The sequence below is a fragment of the Mya arenaria genome, chromosome 12 (assembly GCF_026914265.1).
Source record: "Mya arenaria isolate MELC-2E11 chromosome 12, ASM2691426v1".
NCBI lineage: Eukaryota > Metazoa > Mollusca > Bivalvia > Myida > Myidae > Mya > Mya arenaria.
In genome coordinates, this window is record NC_069133.1 from 42,658,292 (window position 1) to 42,674,445 (window position 16,154).

At 32.5% G+C, this 16,154-nt stretch overlaps 1 protein-coding gene across 1 annotated transcript in view; it reads right to left on the reverse strand.

Annotated features, from left to right (window-relative positions):
* Window positions 1-11,331: 11,331 nt before the first annotated feature.
* The window catches only part of LOC128211296 (homeobox protein Hox-B10a-like), a 22,579-nt gene continuing 17,756 nt past the window's right edge, over window positions 11,332-16,154 (reverse strand). The window contains exon 2 of the mRNA XM_052915953.1: window positions 11,332-12,609. Within this exon, the coding sequence (XP_052771913.1) occupies window positions 12,314-12,609 (296 nt within the window). The 3' untranslated portion in view covers window positions 11,332-12,313. The remainder of the gene's footprint in view (window positions 12,610-16,154) is intronic.

Sequence of the window (16,154 nt, forward strand, 5' to 3'; positions counted from 1 at the left end):
CCAATTTCTTTTCTTCCCATTTGGGTAGCATTTAATGATGTGTACACTGCATTTTTGTATGTTTTTTGAAGTTTACACATCAATTATATCATATTTAAAGACATTATTATAGTTTTGAATGATACTTTGCAGTACCTCTTTCTTGGGTGGGTGGATCCAGAGATGACCCTAGATATACGGCCATAACTGTGTCACATCGACGGTATAGAAGGTGACTGTTAAAAATGAAGATAGCAAAAAAAGAAAGGTTGTCTTGTTGTTGTTTTATAGTGTTAATTCAACAGACAAGGTGTTCAAACTTAGTGAAAAAGGGTGTTTAAGCTGAAGTCTGTTCTGGAAATTCACAATTAAGTGGTAAACAGAAGTCATTTTACATATAACAAATAATAACATATTTTCATTGTTGGCCGACTCCACGTAAGGTGTTTTGCGATTTAAAACAATGCGAATTAAAAAAACAATAACAACAACAACACTTCATTTAAATACGTTCTTAAGATTGCAAATGTAATGTAAAGTTGAAAGCAAGCCGAAGAATCTTAACTAAATTTTCGTGGGGAACCGAGGGAATAATATTTTTTTTAATGATTACAGATAATAACGCAGAAAATTGAAATATGTTGACTAAAAGACCAACGGCCATTCAACGTTTTCGGCGCTGTAATTACAATTCATATTCATAGTTTATTAGTTCATTTAAAGTGACACTCTTATTCAAAATCAATACATATACATGTATAACAAACATAGATTTTGACTGATAAACCTTTACTTACTTACTAAATAATGCATTTATGGAAAATACTTATAACTGATAACAAGAGTGTACCTTGTATTTAATAGAAGAAAGCCCAAAAATATTAAATGATTGGTGATTTCCTAAATATTTACTGTGGTCTACGATAGTCTTATAAGGTAGAAATACCGTGTTTTATGCTCATTTCTTTCAAATTAAACTCGGTATCCTTCATAAGAACCATTGTTTTCGACATTTATTCATCGTTTTTGGAATATAAGATTATATTAATTGTAGTAAATCATATTTGGGAGCAAGAGTGCGTTTTTAAGTCAATAGAGTCAGTAAATATCAATAAAACTATATAAAACATTTAATTATAACATAACAATAAAAAAGCATTGTCACTATGAGTATGAGTTAAAAGAGAGAATAGTTACAACACATATCTATTACAGCGAACGGATGATGCGCCTATATTGTGCTAACCCTATAACATATTAACACAATAAGAAACTAGACACGAATGCTAATTTTGGTATAAAGATAAATAAAAGAGGGGAATAATAATCACTTAAATGCACTATCATTCATAATTAGGAACTGGAAGTAAAAGATATCGCTTAAACCGGAGATGAAGTTATAAGTAAGAATTCCTGTCTAGCTTTAAATAAAATAGCAATATACTAAAAACTAAAATGCATACCTTAAATGATCAAAGCATCATATTATTAAGAATAGTGTTACAGGCTTTACTTGAATCAACAAAACATCCGGCCCCAATTTCTCGAAACTTCTTAAGCTTAACAGGCTTAAGCTGCTTATTTTAATAAGCCAAAATACATACTTATAGTGTGTTTTTTATAAATGAAAAATGGCTTATTGTGGTAATCGAAACGATAATTCCTATCTAAAGTATTAAAACTTTTAAAGGCGTATATAAAACGCAATATATTGAAAGACAAAAATAGTGGGTTTAGCTTAATCCTGTTATAAGAGACTTAAGAAGTTTCCTAGAATCCAGTTTGGTCGGTAAGATGAACGTTGAAGCACTTCAAAGTAACATACCGACATTCACACTTTTTTTATTCCTCAGTGAATTTATCTGATTTCAGTGTCCGGCCGGAGGTTATAGCCCTATTTTTTGATGAAGCACGGCTTGATATGTCCGTGTCTTGAAGTTTGTCCTTAGCTTCTTGTATTTGGTAACCAAGCTCACTGTTTCATAGAATGTGGCTGTTATGCTTTACATGTATATGCTGCTTCTAATGAATTGTTATCATTCTACGTCATTTAATGCGTACAAAATGTTTGTTTCAGGTTTCATGCCCCCTCCTCCAAAAAAAACAACAACAGACAAATAGGGTAGCTAGGTGTTTCAAAAAACTATACATAACATGCTTGAGAACATCTATACAACCAGTATTAACAACATTGGTATTGTTAAAAGCCCAAAACACTAAACGATTAAAAGCAAACAAAAGCTAAAACATATTTCTCAAGGCAATAAAAATATTTAGATCAGAGCCTAAATAAAGAGTAGGTCATGAAACCTGATACAAATATTATTTCTTTGCCTAATAGAATGGTAAATAGCATACACAGAGATCTGATAGTGTTTAGACCAGGAGAAGTTAAGCGATTTTTAAAAACTACGTTATGCAATTTCAGCTTCCATTGTCGAATCTCTGTCCGCAAAACATTTATATTTGTTTATTATTTTAGATATTTGCAATGCTGAACGATATTTTATGCAGTTATGAATAATATAATAGATACTCTTGCGATTTATTCCCTAATTATCACTGCCGGCAGTGCGTTTGATAATTTATAACAATGATTTTATCTATTTAACATTGTCATGTCAATTGCTTTTAACGCATATAATATTTGTAATTTAAGTATTGTTTTATTACTATGAAGTGTTTCATAAACAAACGGATATAATTAGTTATACGACGATGAACACTTGAATAAGTCGAATAAACTGTCTGTTCTGTTCTGTTTTGTTCTGTTATAACTAGATGGCTATGAACAATAGCTTGTACTTTTATATTATTTGGTCTTAATTTTATCATAACATTTTAATTATTAATTGTTAATAAATCAACTTCTTAAAAGATAGGCAAAAATACTCTATTTTGCTGAAAACAGCTATTGAAAATCGAATTCGTTTTATCAGTTTATATCATTTTGTTCAAATTCGTATTTGTCTTCCAATTCCGCTGTTTGGTGTTTTGTCAAAAAGGTAAACAAAACAAATCTAATTGAACAAGTTTTGAAAAAAAAACGTTCCCGACAAAAAAGTTACAGAGTACTTTTAAACTATATATCAAAAGATGCCTTGAAACGTTTCAGGAAATGATAATGATTAACTGGGGATAAACAAGGTTCCGAACGCTGACATTTACACTTATACGTATCATTAAACAAACAACTATATACGGGGTAAAATGGAGCTTTCATACATAAACTAAACTAATGCTCCAAACTACAGAAACGTACGAACAATAGATATATAAACAACAGACAAATAGATATATGGCAAACAAGTACATTATATGATCAGCGAGATTCAATGTGTACACATATATATATACATTCACAAGCAAACCAAAGTGGAGAGTACTGAGAAACATGGAATCATTTTAATCATGTTTAACTTTGTAAAAGAATATAAACACCTAGTTACAGCTACCACATGGCGATGAAACTCTATTTCTGCCAAACAAGAATAATAGTAACCTTCTCAAATTCCTATTTAAGATCATGTTTCCAGCATCTATGCATGTCAGAGTATGCCTCGTTTCACTTTTTGAGGACCTTTTGAGGATTTCTTTGCGTTGACCCAAACACATCTATTGTGGTTTTACTTTCATGTTAAACCCCTCCAGATCAGTTTCAAATGGGTGGTTACTTCTTTAGCTTCAGGTATAGCCAAATACTGTGCAATAACCATTGGCCATTGACTCAACAGCGTTCGATTTTCGTATTCAAATGGAACTTGTTCCATATACTACCACTGACAAAACACACATGATAACTCTGGCTTAAAGATAACTGTCCAGTTATACCTCCCTTTGGATGGAACAAAACTACTGATAACAAAATTGATTCACGATCTTATCAACCACAGACATTGACAATGCTCGCTTAAAGATGCACTCTTACTCCCAAATAAGATTTACCGAAATTAATAATATTGTTTTAATATTCCAAAAAGGATAAATAAATTTCGAAAACAATGGTACTTATGAAGGATACCGAGTTTTATTTGAAAGAAATGGGCTTAAACACGGTATTTCTACCTTATGAGACTATAATAGACCACAGTTAATCTTTTAGCTTTCACCAATCATTTAATATTTTTGCGCTTTCTGCTTTAATAACACGGTTATAATCTTGTTATCAATAATTATTTAGTAAGTAGTTAAAGGTTTATCAGTCAAAATTCAGTGTTTGTTATACATGTGTATGTATTGATTATGAAAAAGATTGTCCAATTAAACAAAGGCTATAAATTATACCAATGCCAATGTAATGTATAGGTGTCCAGGGTGTTCACATGGTGTTTATTTTTTAATTAAGTAGAGCAAAGAAGTCAAGCTTTGAAGCTTTATTAGGTTTTGTCATTTCCGTTTGCATATTCATTTTCCCGGTTGCATTCCATTTCTATGAAAACAAATTGAAGCGATACTCCGAACAAAACTTAGGTACGTATCAAATTTTTGTTATAAGAAGTTTATAAAAATACAGGAAGCTAAAATGTTAATGAAAATCATTTTGAAAACCTTTGTTTCCTTGATCGTGGTTATTTAAACCTTTATTTTATTGCATTCGTCAGTGCAATTAAACATGAACAAAGCATTAACCATTTATTAATTTGAATGAACGTCTCCTTGTGTAGCCATGACACTTACTGCCGTTTTCAATGCGAACGTCACAATAATTGTTATTTACTGGTCACGTAGTTTAAGAAAAACGACAAAATCCCTGACTCGATGATATAATAGGGTTAATAGTAGAGCGTTTTGATCCGGGAGCTGTCCAAACGTTGCGTTAAATATTGAAAATGAACGCAAATTTGACGCAAATCAGACGCCTAATTTTAACACATTTTACCAATGTCGCGTCACGTATTGTCTCCAAGTTACCAACATCTTCTAATACGTTTAATACCGAACCTTAGATTGCCAACATCAAAACATTTTTTTCTCTACAAACAGTAAGTTAAGTTTGTTTTCGATAAACAATTTTCTCTAAACCTTTCAAAACGTACTGACTTATTACATTCCCCTAGGGTTGTAAAATACTTGGCTTCATTTTCAAAATTCCAATTACTTACATAGTTAACACGTCCAGTTTAAATATTTAGGTGCCTCAGTCGAGCTTAAATCTTTAAAACGTCTGTATAAAAAGGAAATTACATTAAATGTTGAAATTTATCAGCGTCTATACGCATCGCCTGTATAGTTTCTAAACTTTTAGAACGAGCAGTTTACATACGATTGATTTATTTAAGTGTCGAATAAGCATCTCTATGAAGATAAGACTGGTTTTAGAGACAGGAAAATGGGCGACCTACAAAAAGCATTTGACAATATTCATAATGCATTTTAACTTTAAGTATAATGGCACTTCATGTAAAACTAGAAATGAATGATAATCAGTTCATCTCCGGTCTGACCGCGGTGATTATAATAGATAATTTACATGCATTTTTTTATTAAGCATAATAGTGCCAGTTATTTCAGTATTTTAATTCCCCTCTTTAACTTGTTTTTATACCCACATTAGCATTCGTATCTAGTTTCTTATTGTGTAATTAAATATATTGTGTTATCACGATATAGACTCATCATCCGTTTGCTGTTATATTATTGTTTTGTAACTATAGTCTCTTTTTACTGTCATGTCATCATGAGATATCTATATTATTGAAATGATGCAACTTAACTAATAATAACCTAGAAAACTGTTACTGACCAAAAATACTGTGTAAGAAGTTGAGCGAGATGGGGATGAATTCGGTTGATCGGTTCGGTTCTTTTCTATGAGGCAGACATGTTAATGAAACTTCTTCAGAAGAGTAACGAATAACATAAGCGGTGTCCGTCAGGGTAGTATACTTGGCCCTCGTCTATGTTATGTAACGTCAAGGGTGTGCCTATTAGTATCAGCAAAGGCTCCAAATTACTGCTTTTCGCAGTAGAACATGCAATACTTGTCCCCCATAAGGACCTTGATTTTATTTCTAGCCATTCCGGTTTTGAATTTGAATTCTGTAACAGATTGCTTATTGACAACAAACTATCTCAAAACTTGGAAAAAAAAAAACTAAACAAAGTCAAGTCTTTTCCTGAATAGGTTAACAAAAGTCAAGTCTTTTTTATGAATACTGTAATGACAATGCCATTATTGCACAACAAAACGGTAACTATTCAGGTTATTGATAATTAGTGTAATGTGAATCAACAGTTAATGAAAGAATCAATGGAGTTAACTCTATACTAACATTATTGTTCTGGCAAAAGGATGTTTTGGAATCCATGAAAAAAATACCTTTTTTTCTTTTCTTTTATAAATCACTTTAACGACTATATTGTATAACTAGCAACGATTTTATTTACATAAGAGGACCATATTTGTAATAAGTCTTTGACTTTAAACAGGCTATTCTGCATGTTTACATCATTTATTAGAAGGTACCTACAGTCAGTTGTTATAACTTAAGCTTTAAATCAATTACCTTTATATGATTTGAGATTTAACGTTTTGAAATAATGTAGCACAACTTCTGTTTTTAGACATTATGTATAATGAGATATGTTTTAACTTGAATATGGTGGTAACTTTTATTTTGTGAAAAAAATATTGGTGATAAGACCGTGAATTTATTGTGCATATATGTGATAACTTCTTGTGATATCTTTTATGTATATACGCAAATAAATCTATTATTTGTCTCGTGTTGTTTTTTTGTTCAAAAAGTCCACGGGATTCGAATATGACATTCTGGATCAAAACGCACTACGAATGATTATTTTTGATGATACACATTACTGGTTTAAATAACTTTAAAGATACATGATTTCATAATAAATGTCATTTCAATGACACACTGTTCATAACGTCATTTTAAAGGGACTGTACACCAGATTGGCACCAAAAAAGATTCTGTAACGAATCTCAGGACAATTCTTTGATAAAATGTTTTACTCTATGATATCATAATTGTAAAAAAACATACCAAAATGCAAAAAAAAAAAATCGAGTCGGAGACCGGGTTCGAACTGGTGTCGCCAAAATTGCAGTACAGTGATACTGAACTACGAAGGCTTACTCAAGACAGTTTGAATATTTAAGCTATATACCTTACATGTTCATATCACGTGATAACATCGACTAGCCAATCACGCATAAGGAATGAATTCTACTAGGTAGACATACCTAGTAATATTTTTTAATGGAAAAATACGAAAAAACTGCGAAAAATAAATTAATATTTAACTATGTGGTACTTTAGTTAGTAAGTTCCAATGCATTGTACACATGATACCAAGTTTATGTTAGTTTTCGAAATTTTTCTTTTTTTGTTCGCTGTTTTATCATACGGAGTACAGTCCCTTTAACATTACGCAACGAAGTAACTTCATCAAAGAGGAATATGGCCATATATTACTGGAGGTGAATATAGACTTCCGTATTTTTTCGATTTGTATTACTTGTGAATTATGATTGGTGTACTATAATTATATATATATTTTTTGCCAGATTAAAAAAATCTCACTTCGGTTGACAAATATGTTGAAATTTTGACGAAACAAATACAGACCAGTAACACAGTTCAAAATTTTGACTTGGAACTTTGCATGAACACTAAATCTATATCCAGTTTCATGACTATCTCCCAATTTATCACACTTGGTAAAAACACTAGAATTTGAAAATATCATATCCATATAATGTGTTTCTTTCAAAGTTTGAAACAAGACAGGTATACTGTTTGAAGGCCCGGTAACTTTAACTTGAACTTGACTTTTACTGCAATAGCGTGTCTCTTACAAACATCATAAATTATAATATTGTAGAATTTCGCACTTAAAACTTTAGTTCATAACCAAATCATTTATATAATATGCAGGTGTATAACGTTTACTTGACTTTAATAGTATTAATAAAGCAGGCTGCAATATTTCTCGCTCGGTGCTGAATTTGAAAATTTTGATAATGGTCATTTGCCCATTTCTTAACATATCGGAGCACCGCAGCCATTTTCCATCGATAGCAACCTCGGAATTTTATTGGTTTAAAATGTCAGAATTCTTGTCATTTAACTACACTTAAAGTAGATCGTGTTGTAATTCAGTTTAGCAGTCAAACCTAACGACTTTACTCGAAGGAATGTTTATTATTTATGCAATAATAAACTTCACTGGGAATCAATTTGAAATGATGAAAACTCTACACACTCTACATCATGTTGAGCAGCATCTTGACCAAAATGTTGAACACGCTATTAAGAATACTACATATTTTTTTCACTTGCTACAACACGTAGATGAGTCTCTGCTGTTATTTTTATATAAAATCGTTATCTTGATATAAATGCCATTTTACATAACACTCCCTTGTTTGAAACACGTGTCAATATTTACACCTCAACTTCCATTCCTTAAATGAACTGCCTTTCGGCAATTGCGTTCATCAATCGATGAACGCAACATCTTCGGATATGTTCGGATCGTAATTCATTGCATAACAATATACATGAAAGCTATTGATCTTGTTATTGGTTGTATTGTGTCTGCAGGTCCCGTAAAATATAGATTAACATTTTTAAAAGTGTCAGTTTATTATATTTTAAATATATTGGTACCAGAAGTGTTTCAATTTTACGTTTTAAAGTGATTTCAAGTGGTTGATCTTTTCCCGCGTTATTGTGACGTCATTTGAAAAAAATGTTTCCGGTTATAGTCGGGTCGTTCTATTTACCGAATGGGTAAGAACGGATTACTGAAAGGTTTTCTTAAATGAAATAAAGTATTTTTTAACAATTCTTGAATGAAATAATGAACTATTGGTGTAAATATAAGGAATGAATTGCGGGGTGGATGTCATTATCAGGGATATGAACGCAATTGGGTTGGTCAAAGTACGCGTGGAGTCCTTCGGACTCCACACACATTGACCAACCCAATTGCGTTCATACCCCGATAATGATATCAACCCCGCGATTCATTCCTTAATTAAACGCTGTGTATCATCGTCAGGCTGTTAATTGGTGAATAAGAACTGTTCCGGATATCATGAACTTTTCATTTGAGTATGCCATTTTTGGCATACTATTCAAGAAAACACTTTCAATATGTATGCGATTTCACTTCTATTTTTTAATTATTGTTTTTAAGGGTAAATGTGTGCGTCGTCCAATGACCTGAAGCTCCTACAATTGCCTTCTCCGACTTCATGAAACGATACATTAAAGGCGCACAATATCATTGAAGTTCAATGAGTTAAACATGATAATGCATTAAAACTAAGAAATAAATTGCATCATCCTATATTGTGCGCTTTTTAACTCGCCTTTTTATGTTTATTCTCGTTTGTGAGGCTACTCCCCGCCACGCCCCTCCCTGTTTATAACGCAGTTTTCAAGGGCTTTTAATGAGAATTAGGTACTCATAACGTGGTATGCAGAGAGCAGAAGCTCGACATTTGGAAGTTTTTGGTAAGTCTCAAAATAGTTTGATATTATTTCTTACGCAGAATTCGAATATAAATATAAGTATTCGATACGCTACTGGGGAGAACAGATACACGTGATTTTGTATATGGATTGTAGTTCACCTGCTTTTTGTAATAATGCAATTATTATTAAACTGATTGTTATAAAGTGAGCCAATGGTAGCAAAATAAGCGTGACGGCGTTTTTTTTGCTTCCATATTTTGCCAAATGCTAATACCGCCCCACAGTCCAATGCATATTACTCCCTTAAACATTTATACTTACTGCCGAAAATGATCATGGGTAACTTTTCTATCAACTGAAATACATTTTTTTCTTAATTCTATAAAACAAAAATAGACGAGCAAAAAATCACAAGCACTATTCTGTAATCTTCCGTTTTTTCTGACGGGTTTGGGACGTTTTGACTGACATTTTCTTCATCCATTTTCGGCAATTTTAGAATTGTATAATTTATCAGTGGCTTAACAATGACAGATTTACAATGGTTATTACAGTGACAAGCCTAGCAGACAAATACAAACCCAACCGATTGATGGCAGATGGAACAAAAGCCAGATATTCAAGACTGGTCTTCATTAGACCTAAGAACGATGAAGATATCGGATTGCTTTATTATACGGACTTAAAAAGTAAATGATGTCAATGATGTATAAGATTGCCTTAAGTTGCATATTGAGTACCACCACAGAGCCTTTAACAGACAAGAACGAGCAAACGGTTTGGCAAATGGCGAAATCACAGCTTTAAAAATGATACTATGATTTGTTCCACTATATTAACAACACATTTTGATAATAGGTGTGACATGCTTGAAATCCGCTCCTAGTAGTGTCCGAATCACGACCACCGCCATGTATTTATATACTTGGATAAAGTTATTTTTGGTTACGTAAAGCGTAACCATATGTACTCAACCTTAGCAGAGTATTATGGAACTCATTCTATCCAAGAATTTATTTTGCAAAAACATTTGTATAGTAGTCCTTCATTGGTACATCAACTACAAGTAAATATTAAACTAAATGTTCATTGAATATGTTTAAACATGCTCAACATGTCTTAAGGGAAAACGATCATGTGATGCATACCGTTGAATCGCGTTAATAGACATTATTTTGCCAGCCATTTCCACATTTAATTGCTGTTAAAACTGATTTGAACAATATTTGTTACATGAAATAAAAGATGTAGTAACATACACACATAAGGAGACCACAACAATGTACTAGACTAGTGAATTCCTTTTTATTCAAACAAATCAACACATTGCCATTATACTATTTTGATTGGAAAATCTGAAGTATGTGTTTCATATTGTCAAAAGTCGTTTTCGTGTGAATGCAAACGGATATGTTCATCAAAGCCCCTGGGATACGGTACGAACAAACAGTCATTCATGAAATTTGCTCAACACAAACACATATGTAGGTAAAGATACATGTCTAGCCTTGCAATCAATACTACCACTAAATTATGCTGATGATGAAATTTTCGATGGTTTAACTTATGCATGGCTTCACCGCTGGTTAATTTATACTTTTGTCCAATAGTTTCCGTGTTCGGTAATATCACTTCATTTACATATCAGATATTTTACCTTTACTTTGTTATTTTAAATATTTATTTTCAAAACATCACTATTAGATAAATATTTGAAGGTTATCTACTGGCATTCGATGTTACGAATGTGGTTGTCAAGAGTAAAATAAGGATGGCAGATAGCATTGTGCTCGTCAGAAAAACGTGATCTTTATAATAATTGAATTTCGTTTTATAGCTATTTCAATGGTCATGATTGATGTATTATTTTAATATCTCAAATAAAAACTGGTTAAACCGGAACAATTCTTTTGCGTTTTATTCATATCTAACATACATAACACACGGCAAGAATACATTATACTGACAAGAAATAAAAATAACATATGAAATATTGTAAACAAATCAATTGTTCTTTTGTCAAAATGCCTTAATAAGACCATCATTTATTTTATCTACATACACAAAAAATCAGTAAAAACGGCAATGTTTTATAATTACATAAATCAATTATCAATGAAGTATTCATGACTTTGGAACAAGATTTGATTTTTAAGAATTAAGCATACTTATTTCGTTTTCTTATTTCCTTTCGAGTGTGTGTTTGGTTAATTCATGATAGATAAATTCTAAGTTTCCGACCGTTGAACATACATTTGGTTACAACGTGTCACCGTCGGTAATTTCGGTGTACTACTATACCAATATCATTCCAGGTTCAACTAATGGTAAAATAATAGTTAATTATGATATGTTGTCTTTGGGATAGCACCAGGGCGCACAAATTAACCCTGCTAATTGTTAACAGTGCAGTAAGCATAGTCTTTAGCAATGATGGACTTATTTGAATCCAATGTAGTTAACATTTCATTGTTGCTTCGAGGTAATTCTGGATTCTCTTTTCCTAGTTGATGGTTGGAAAAAATGTCCCGAATACCCTGTTTGCTTACCAAGACATGGACAATGACAAGAAGTGATAAATAATGCATATGCAAACGACTTAGAACATGGCAATCCTTCATAGAGCTAACGGAGGATTTGGTCAGGACTTGTAACCAATTCGGGTATGTTGCCACATTATTCTGCACCAAACTCTACTAATTGATCAGGACTTAAATCCAGCCGCCCGCAGCCGTTTTGCGAACACCAAAACAATGACATGTGGTCAGGGCATGGCACATCTTCTATTTTCGAATTGATCATGAATTGGCCCAAGGTCTAGACGGGATGGTGATATGAATGCAGCAACTATGACATTCCGTCAGGATAAACTATGGCATATGTGGTCAGGACTCGGTTCGAGTTCTAGGCGGGCTAGTTGCCACAACGTCTTGTTTCAACTCCTCAATATCCCTCTTGAATTTGGCCCGTCGATTCTGAAACCACGTGATCACCTGGGCGCACGTGAGTCCTAACTTTCCCGCTATCTCGTCTCTGTCGGATGGTGTGAGGTATTTCTGTAACACGAAACGTTTTTCAAGTTCGTATATCTGTTGGTTTGTAAATGCAGTCCTTGTTTTTCGTTTCTTCTTTGGTAGTTGGTTTTTATTCTGTTCTTCGTGCTCACGTTTTTGCCGCTCCTCTGAAAAGATAAATGCATAACAGTTAAACAATAGATATCAGGTGGGTTTTTTTGGAAATTTGTTTGTTTTCAATGCATGTTTTTCCTGCAAAATTTAAATAAAGTATCACAGTCAGAAATTCTGAAAAAAAAATGTAGTCGACGGTTCTCATTGAAGAAGGTATGTTTTAATGACTATAGAATAGTTTCTGTTTAAGTTATAAAAGCCCACAAATAAATGGCATTACGACCACACTGACCAAAACACAATATCGAAAAAACTATAGAACTATACAAGACAAAATCGTGGGATAACGGCAAAACACATCAACGTCGTCTCATGAGTCTTGTAACGTCTATGTATTTTTCAATGTTTTACGTTGCCTAAAAACCAAGTTTATCGGGGGTTACTTAAGAGTTTTAATTATATGCACAGTTTACAAAGGAATTGTGATTTTATGTACGATTTATTTAGGATTGTTGATTATATATACAGTTTACTTGGGTCGATGTACAGATTATCAGGGAGTTATGATTCCATGTTCAGTTTATCTAAAAGTTTTGATTCTCTGTACAGTTTATTTAGGATCGTTGTCTCGATGCACGATTTATTCAAGACTTTTTATTTAATGTACTGCATGATAGTTTGTTTCGATGTATACACTATGATGGCAATTTCAATAACAATTTGTTTACCACTAGAATTTTATATAACTGTTTACTCAAATACCAACCTTCATAATGTGTGTACTGATATACCTTCGGAGTATTGAGGCATGCCATTTTCTAATAATATGTTATGATATAGTGTGTAGATAAATATGAATTAATTTTATAATTTACGATAGTACGTCTGTCGCACAGACTGACAGGGCAGACCTCCCAGGGAGATGACGCATTGCTAAACTGCGATGGAGGAATTAAACAATCATGACAAAGTCTACTGCCAATTAATTTGACTTGTTTTCTGTTGAACAATTACTACGATTTCCATGATTAACATATGACAGAGTGGGCATACTCGTCCGTGTTTTATTAATAAATGATGATAACTATTTTGAATAATCATTGTCTGTATATGTTTGTATCTTAATAAATGTTCTGTTCTGTTTCATTTTTCAAATTATCATTAATATGTTATTTTTATGATCACAGTCGTTATTTCTTTAACAATTAGCGATGTACATACTGTGTTTATGTTTTGAAATGTGTATTCCTCATTCTGATTTTAGGACCTGTCTTTACAAACAAAACCTTGACCTAACTCGTCCAGTTTAATTAGTAAAGGTATGAATGACGCAACGCCATTGGTCCAGGACTGGTCAAGTGGTGACCCCATATTTTTCCATATTTGGTCACCAAATTTATATCGTACCAAAATGGCGTCTTTTTTCCGATTCCGATGAATAAATGAAACATTTACACATATAAACAGGTTGTCAACGTGATATATACGTTACGGGATAATTAGATGACCCGATATGGGATATACGGGGCGCAGGAAACAATTTTCGGATTCGTGCTTCGCTTTCACCCGATATGGTTTCCTTTACCCCGTATACCCCATATCGGGTCACCCACTAACCCCGTAACTTATAATATTTCACCGACGTGTTTAGAAAAGAACGTGAACAAGGGGCATTCACTGTAGCTATTGTATATTCTTAAACATACTGGTTTCGGTAATAAACTATATAGTCATCTTTGTTTATTTTGTTCGATTCATCTGATTGGGATTTGTTTAAGCCATTATATTACGTATATAATTTAAACAGAAAGAGGGCCTCACACATATGGATTTATAAGCCTGAGTTCATTTTTTGGACAATATATCACAGACCTGTCAAGTTTGATCAGCGAACAAATTTACAAATTAGCTTGATGGATTTGAGTTCCTTGAATTTAAATGAATCATATATATAGCTAGTGCTGTCAAGAGATGTAGTAATTGAATTGGACCTACAATACAAATGAAATCTAAGCTTTCAAAAGAAATATTATCATTCTGCTTCTCAATTCTAACGCTGTGCTCGATGTTTTGTACATTAATCTTTTTATAAATTGATAAAACTTAAACAACATTTAATATTCTCTTTCTTTTTTTCTTCTCTTTGGTTTTACAAGGGAGGCTTTTAACATCGTGTTATGTTGCTGAAACGGTTTATAAACAAGTCATTCAAATGGGAATCACCTGTCATATATCCTTTTACTACTTTTTACAAACCATACTGAAGGTTACTCAATGTCACAACTGTCTAAAGACATTTTCCGCTGATTTGATATGATATTTTGCGCTCCCCAAATGCACATTTGTAAAAAGATAGTAAGGTTTACAACGTACAAATAAAGCTTATGGTTTTAACATTCCATTGGCCGTAATATTTAGGTGCACTCTTACTCCTAAATAAGATTTACCACAGTTAATACAATTGTTTTAATGTACCCAAAAGGATGAATAAATGTCGAAAACAGTCCTTCTTATGAAGGATACCGAGGTCAATTTTGAACGAAAGGCGCAGAAAACACAGTATTCCTACCTTATGAGATGATAGTAGATCATAGTAAATCTTGAAGCATTCACCAATAATTTAATATTTTTGAGTTTTAGCTATTAAATACACGGTTACAATCTTGTTATCATTAATTGATATTTTCCATAAATGCATTATTTAGTAAGTAGTTAAAATGTGATCACTCAAAATATATATTTGTTATAAATGTGTATGTATTGATTCTGAATAATAGTGTCACTTTAAATTTCAAAGACAGATGATCCTATAGTTTGGCTATAATTTGAAAGTGTATTGCTTACCAATTTCTAATATGTTAAATAAGTGACAGGAAATACTTTACAGATACGGTTATAACAATTTGTAGTTTTGTTATTTTTTCATCTTGAACCGGAAGTGAAACTACCTATTTTAAAATCGTAATGGTCAAAACGGCTAGTTTGCTAAACTTCTATTGGTAAAATATGTTTCTTTCTTCCTCTACAAATAACACCATATTGAATGATTCCAAAGTAATTTGGGTCACCAGGTTTCAAAAATTCTCACTATAGTACATCAGCAACCTCAAAGGTTTCGCACCATAAGCTTGGCCTTGTTAATGTCCTGTAGAATTATCCCACAATGATTCATTTTTAGCTCGTCTGTTTTTTTCAAGAGAAAAAGTGGAGGTAATGTATTTACCGACGTTTGAATATAATTATTAAGGCGGGAAATAATTTCTTTGTATGATAATTTTATTGGACATTGTTGTCCACGAGTTGTCATGATAGGCAGCTGCCCAGTGGTCAGTCAATATATACTGATGTATATCTGTCATTCAGCTTAGGACCCATGTTAAAAATGTGCCAAACAAATTGAAATTTATTCAACGTTTAAATTGTATTTAATGCAAATACATAATGCGCTTTTCTAGGATTGGAATGGACTGTTAATTGTTGGTGTTGCATAAATGTTTGCATGTAAAAGCTTTGCCCAAGCGCTAACATAACAATTTACTATTAAACAGTAAGATATTCAATAGTTTTGTCTTGCGTAGCCAATGAATTGGGAATGGTC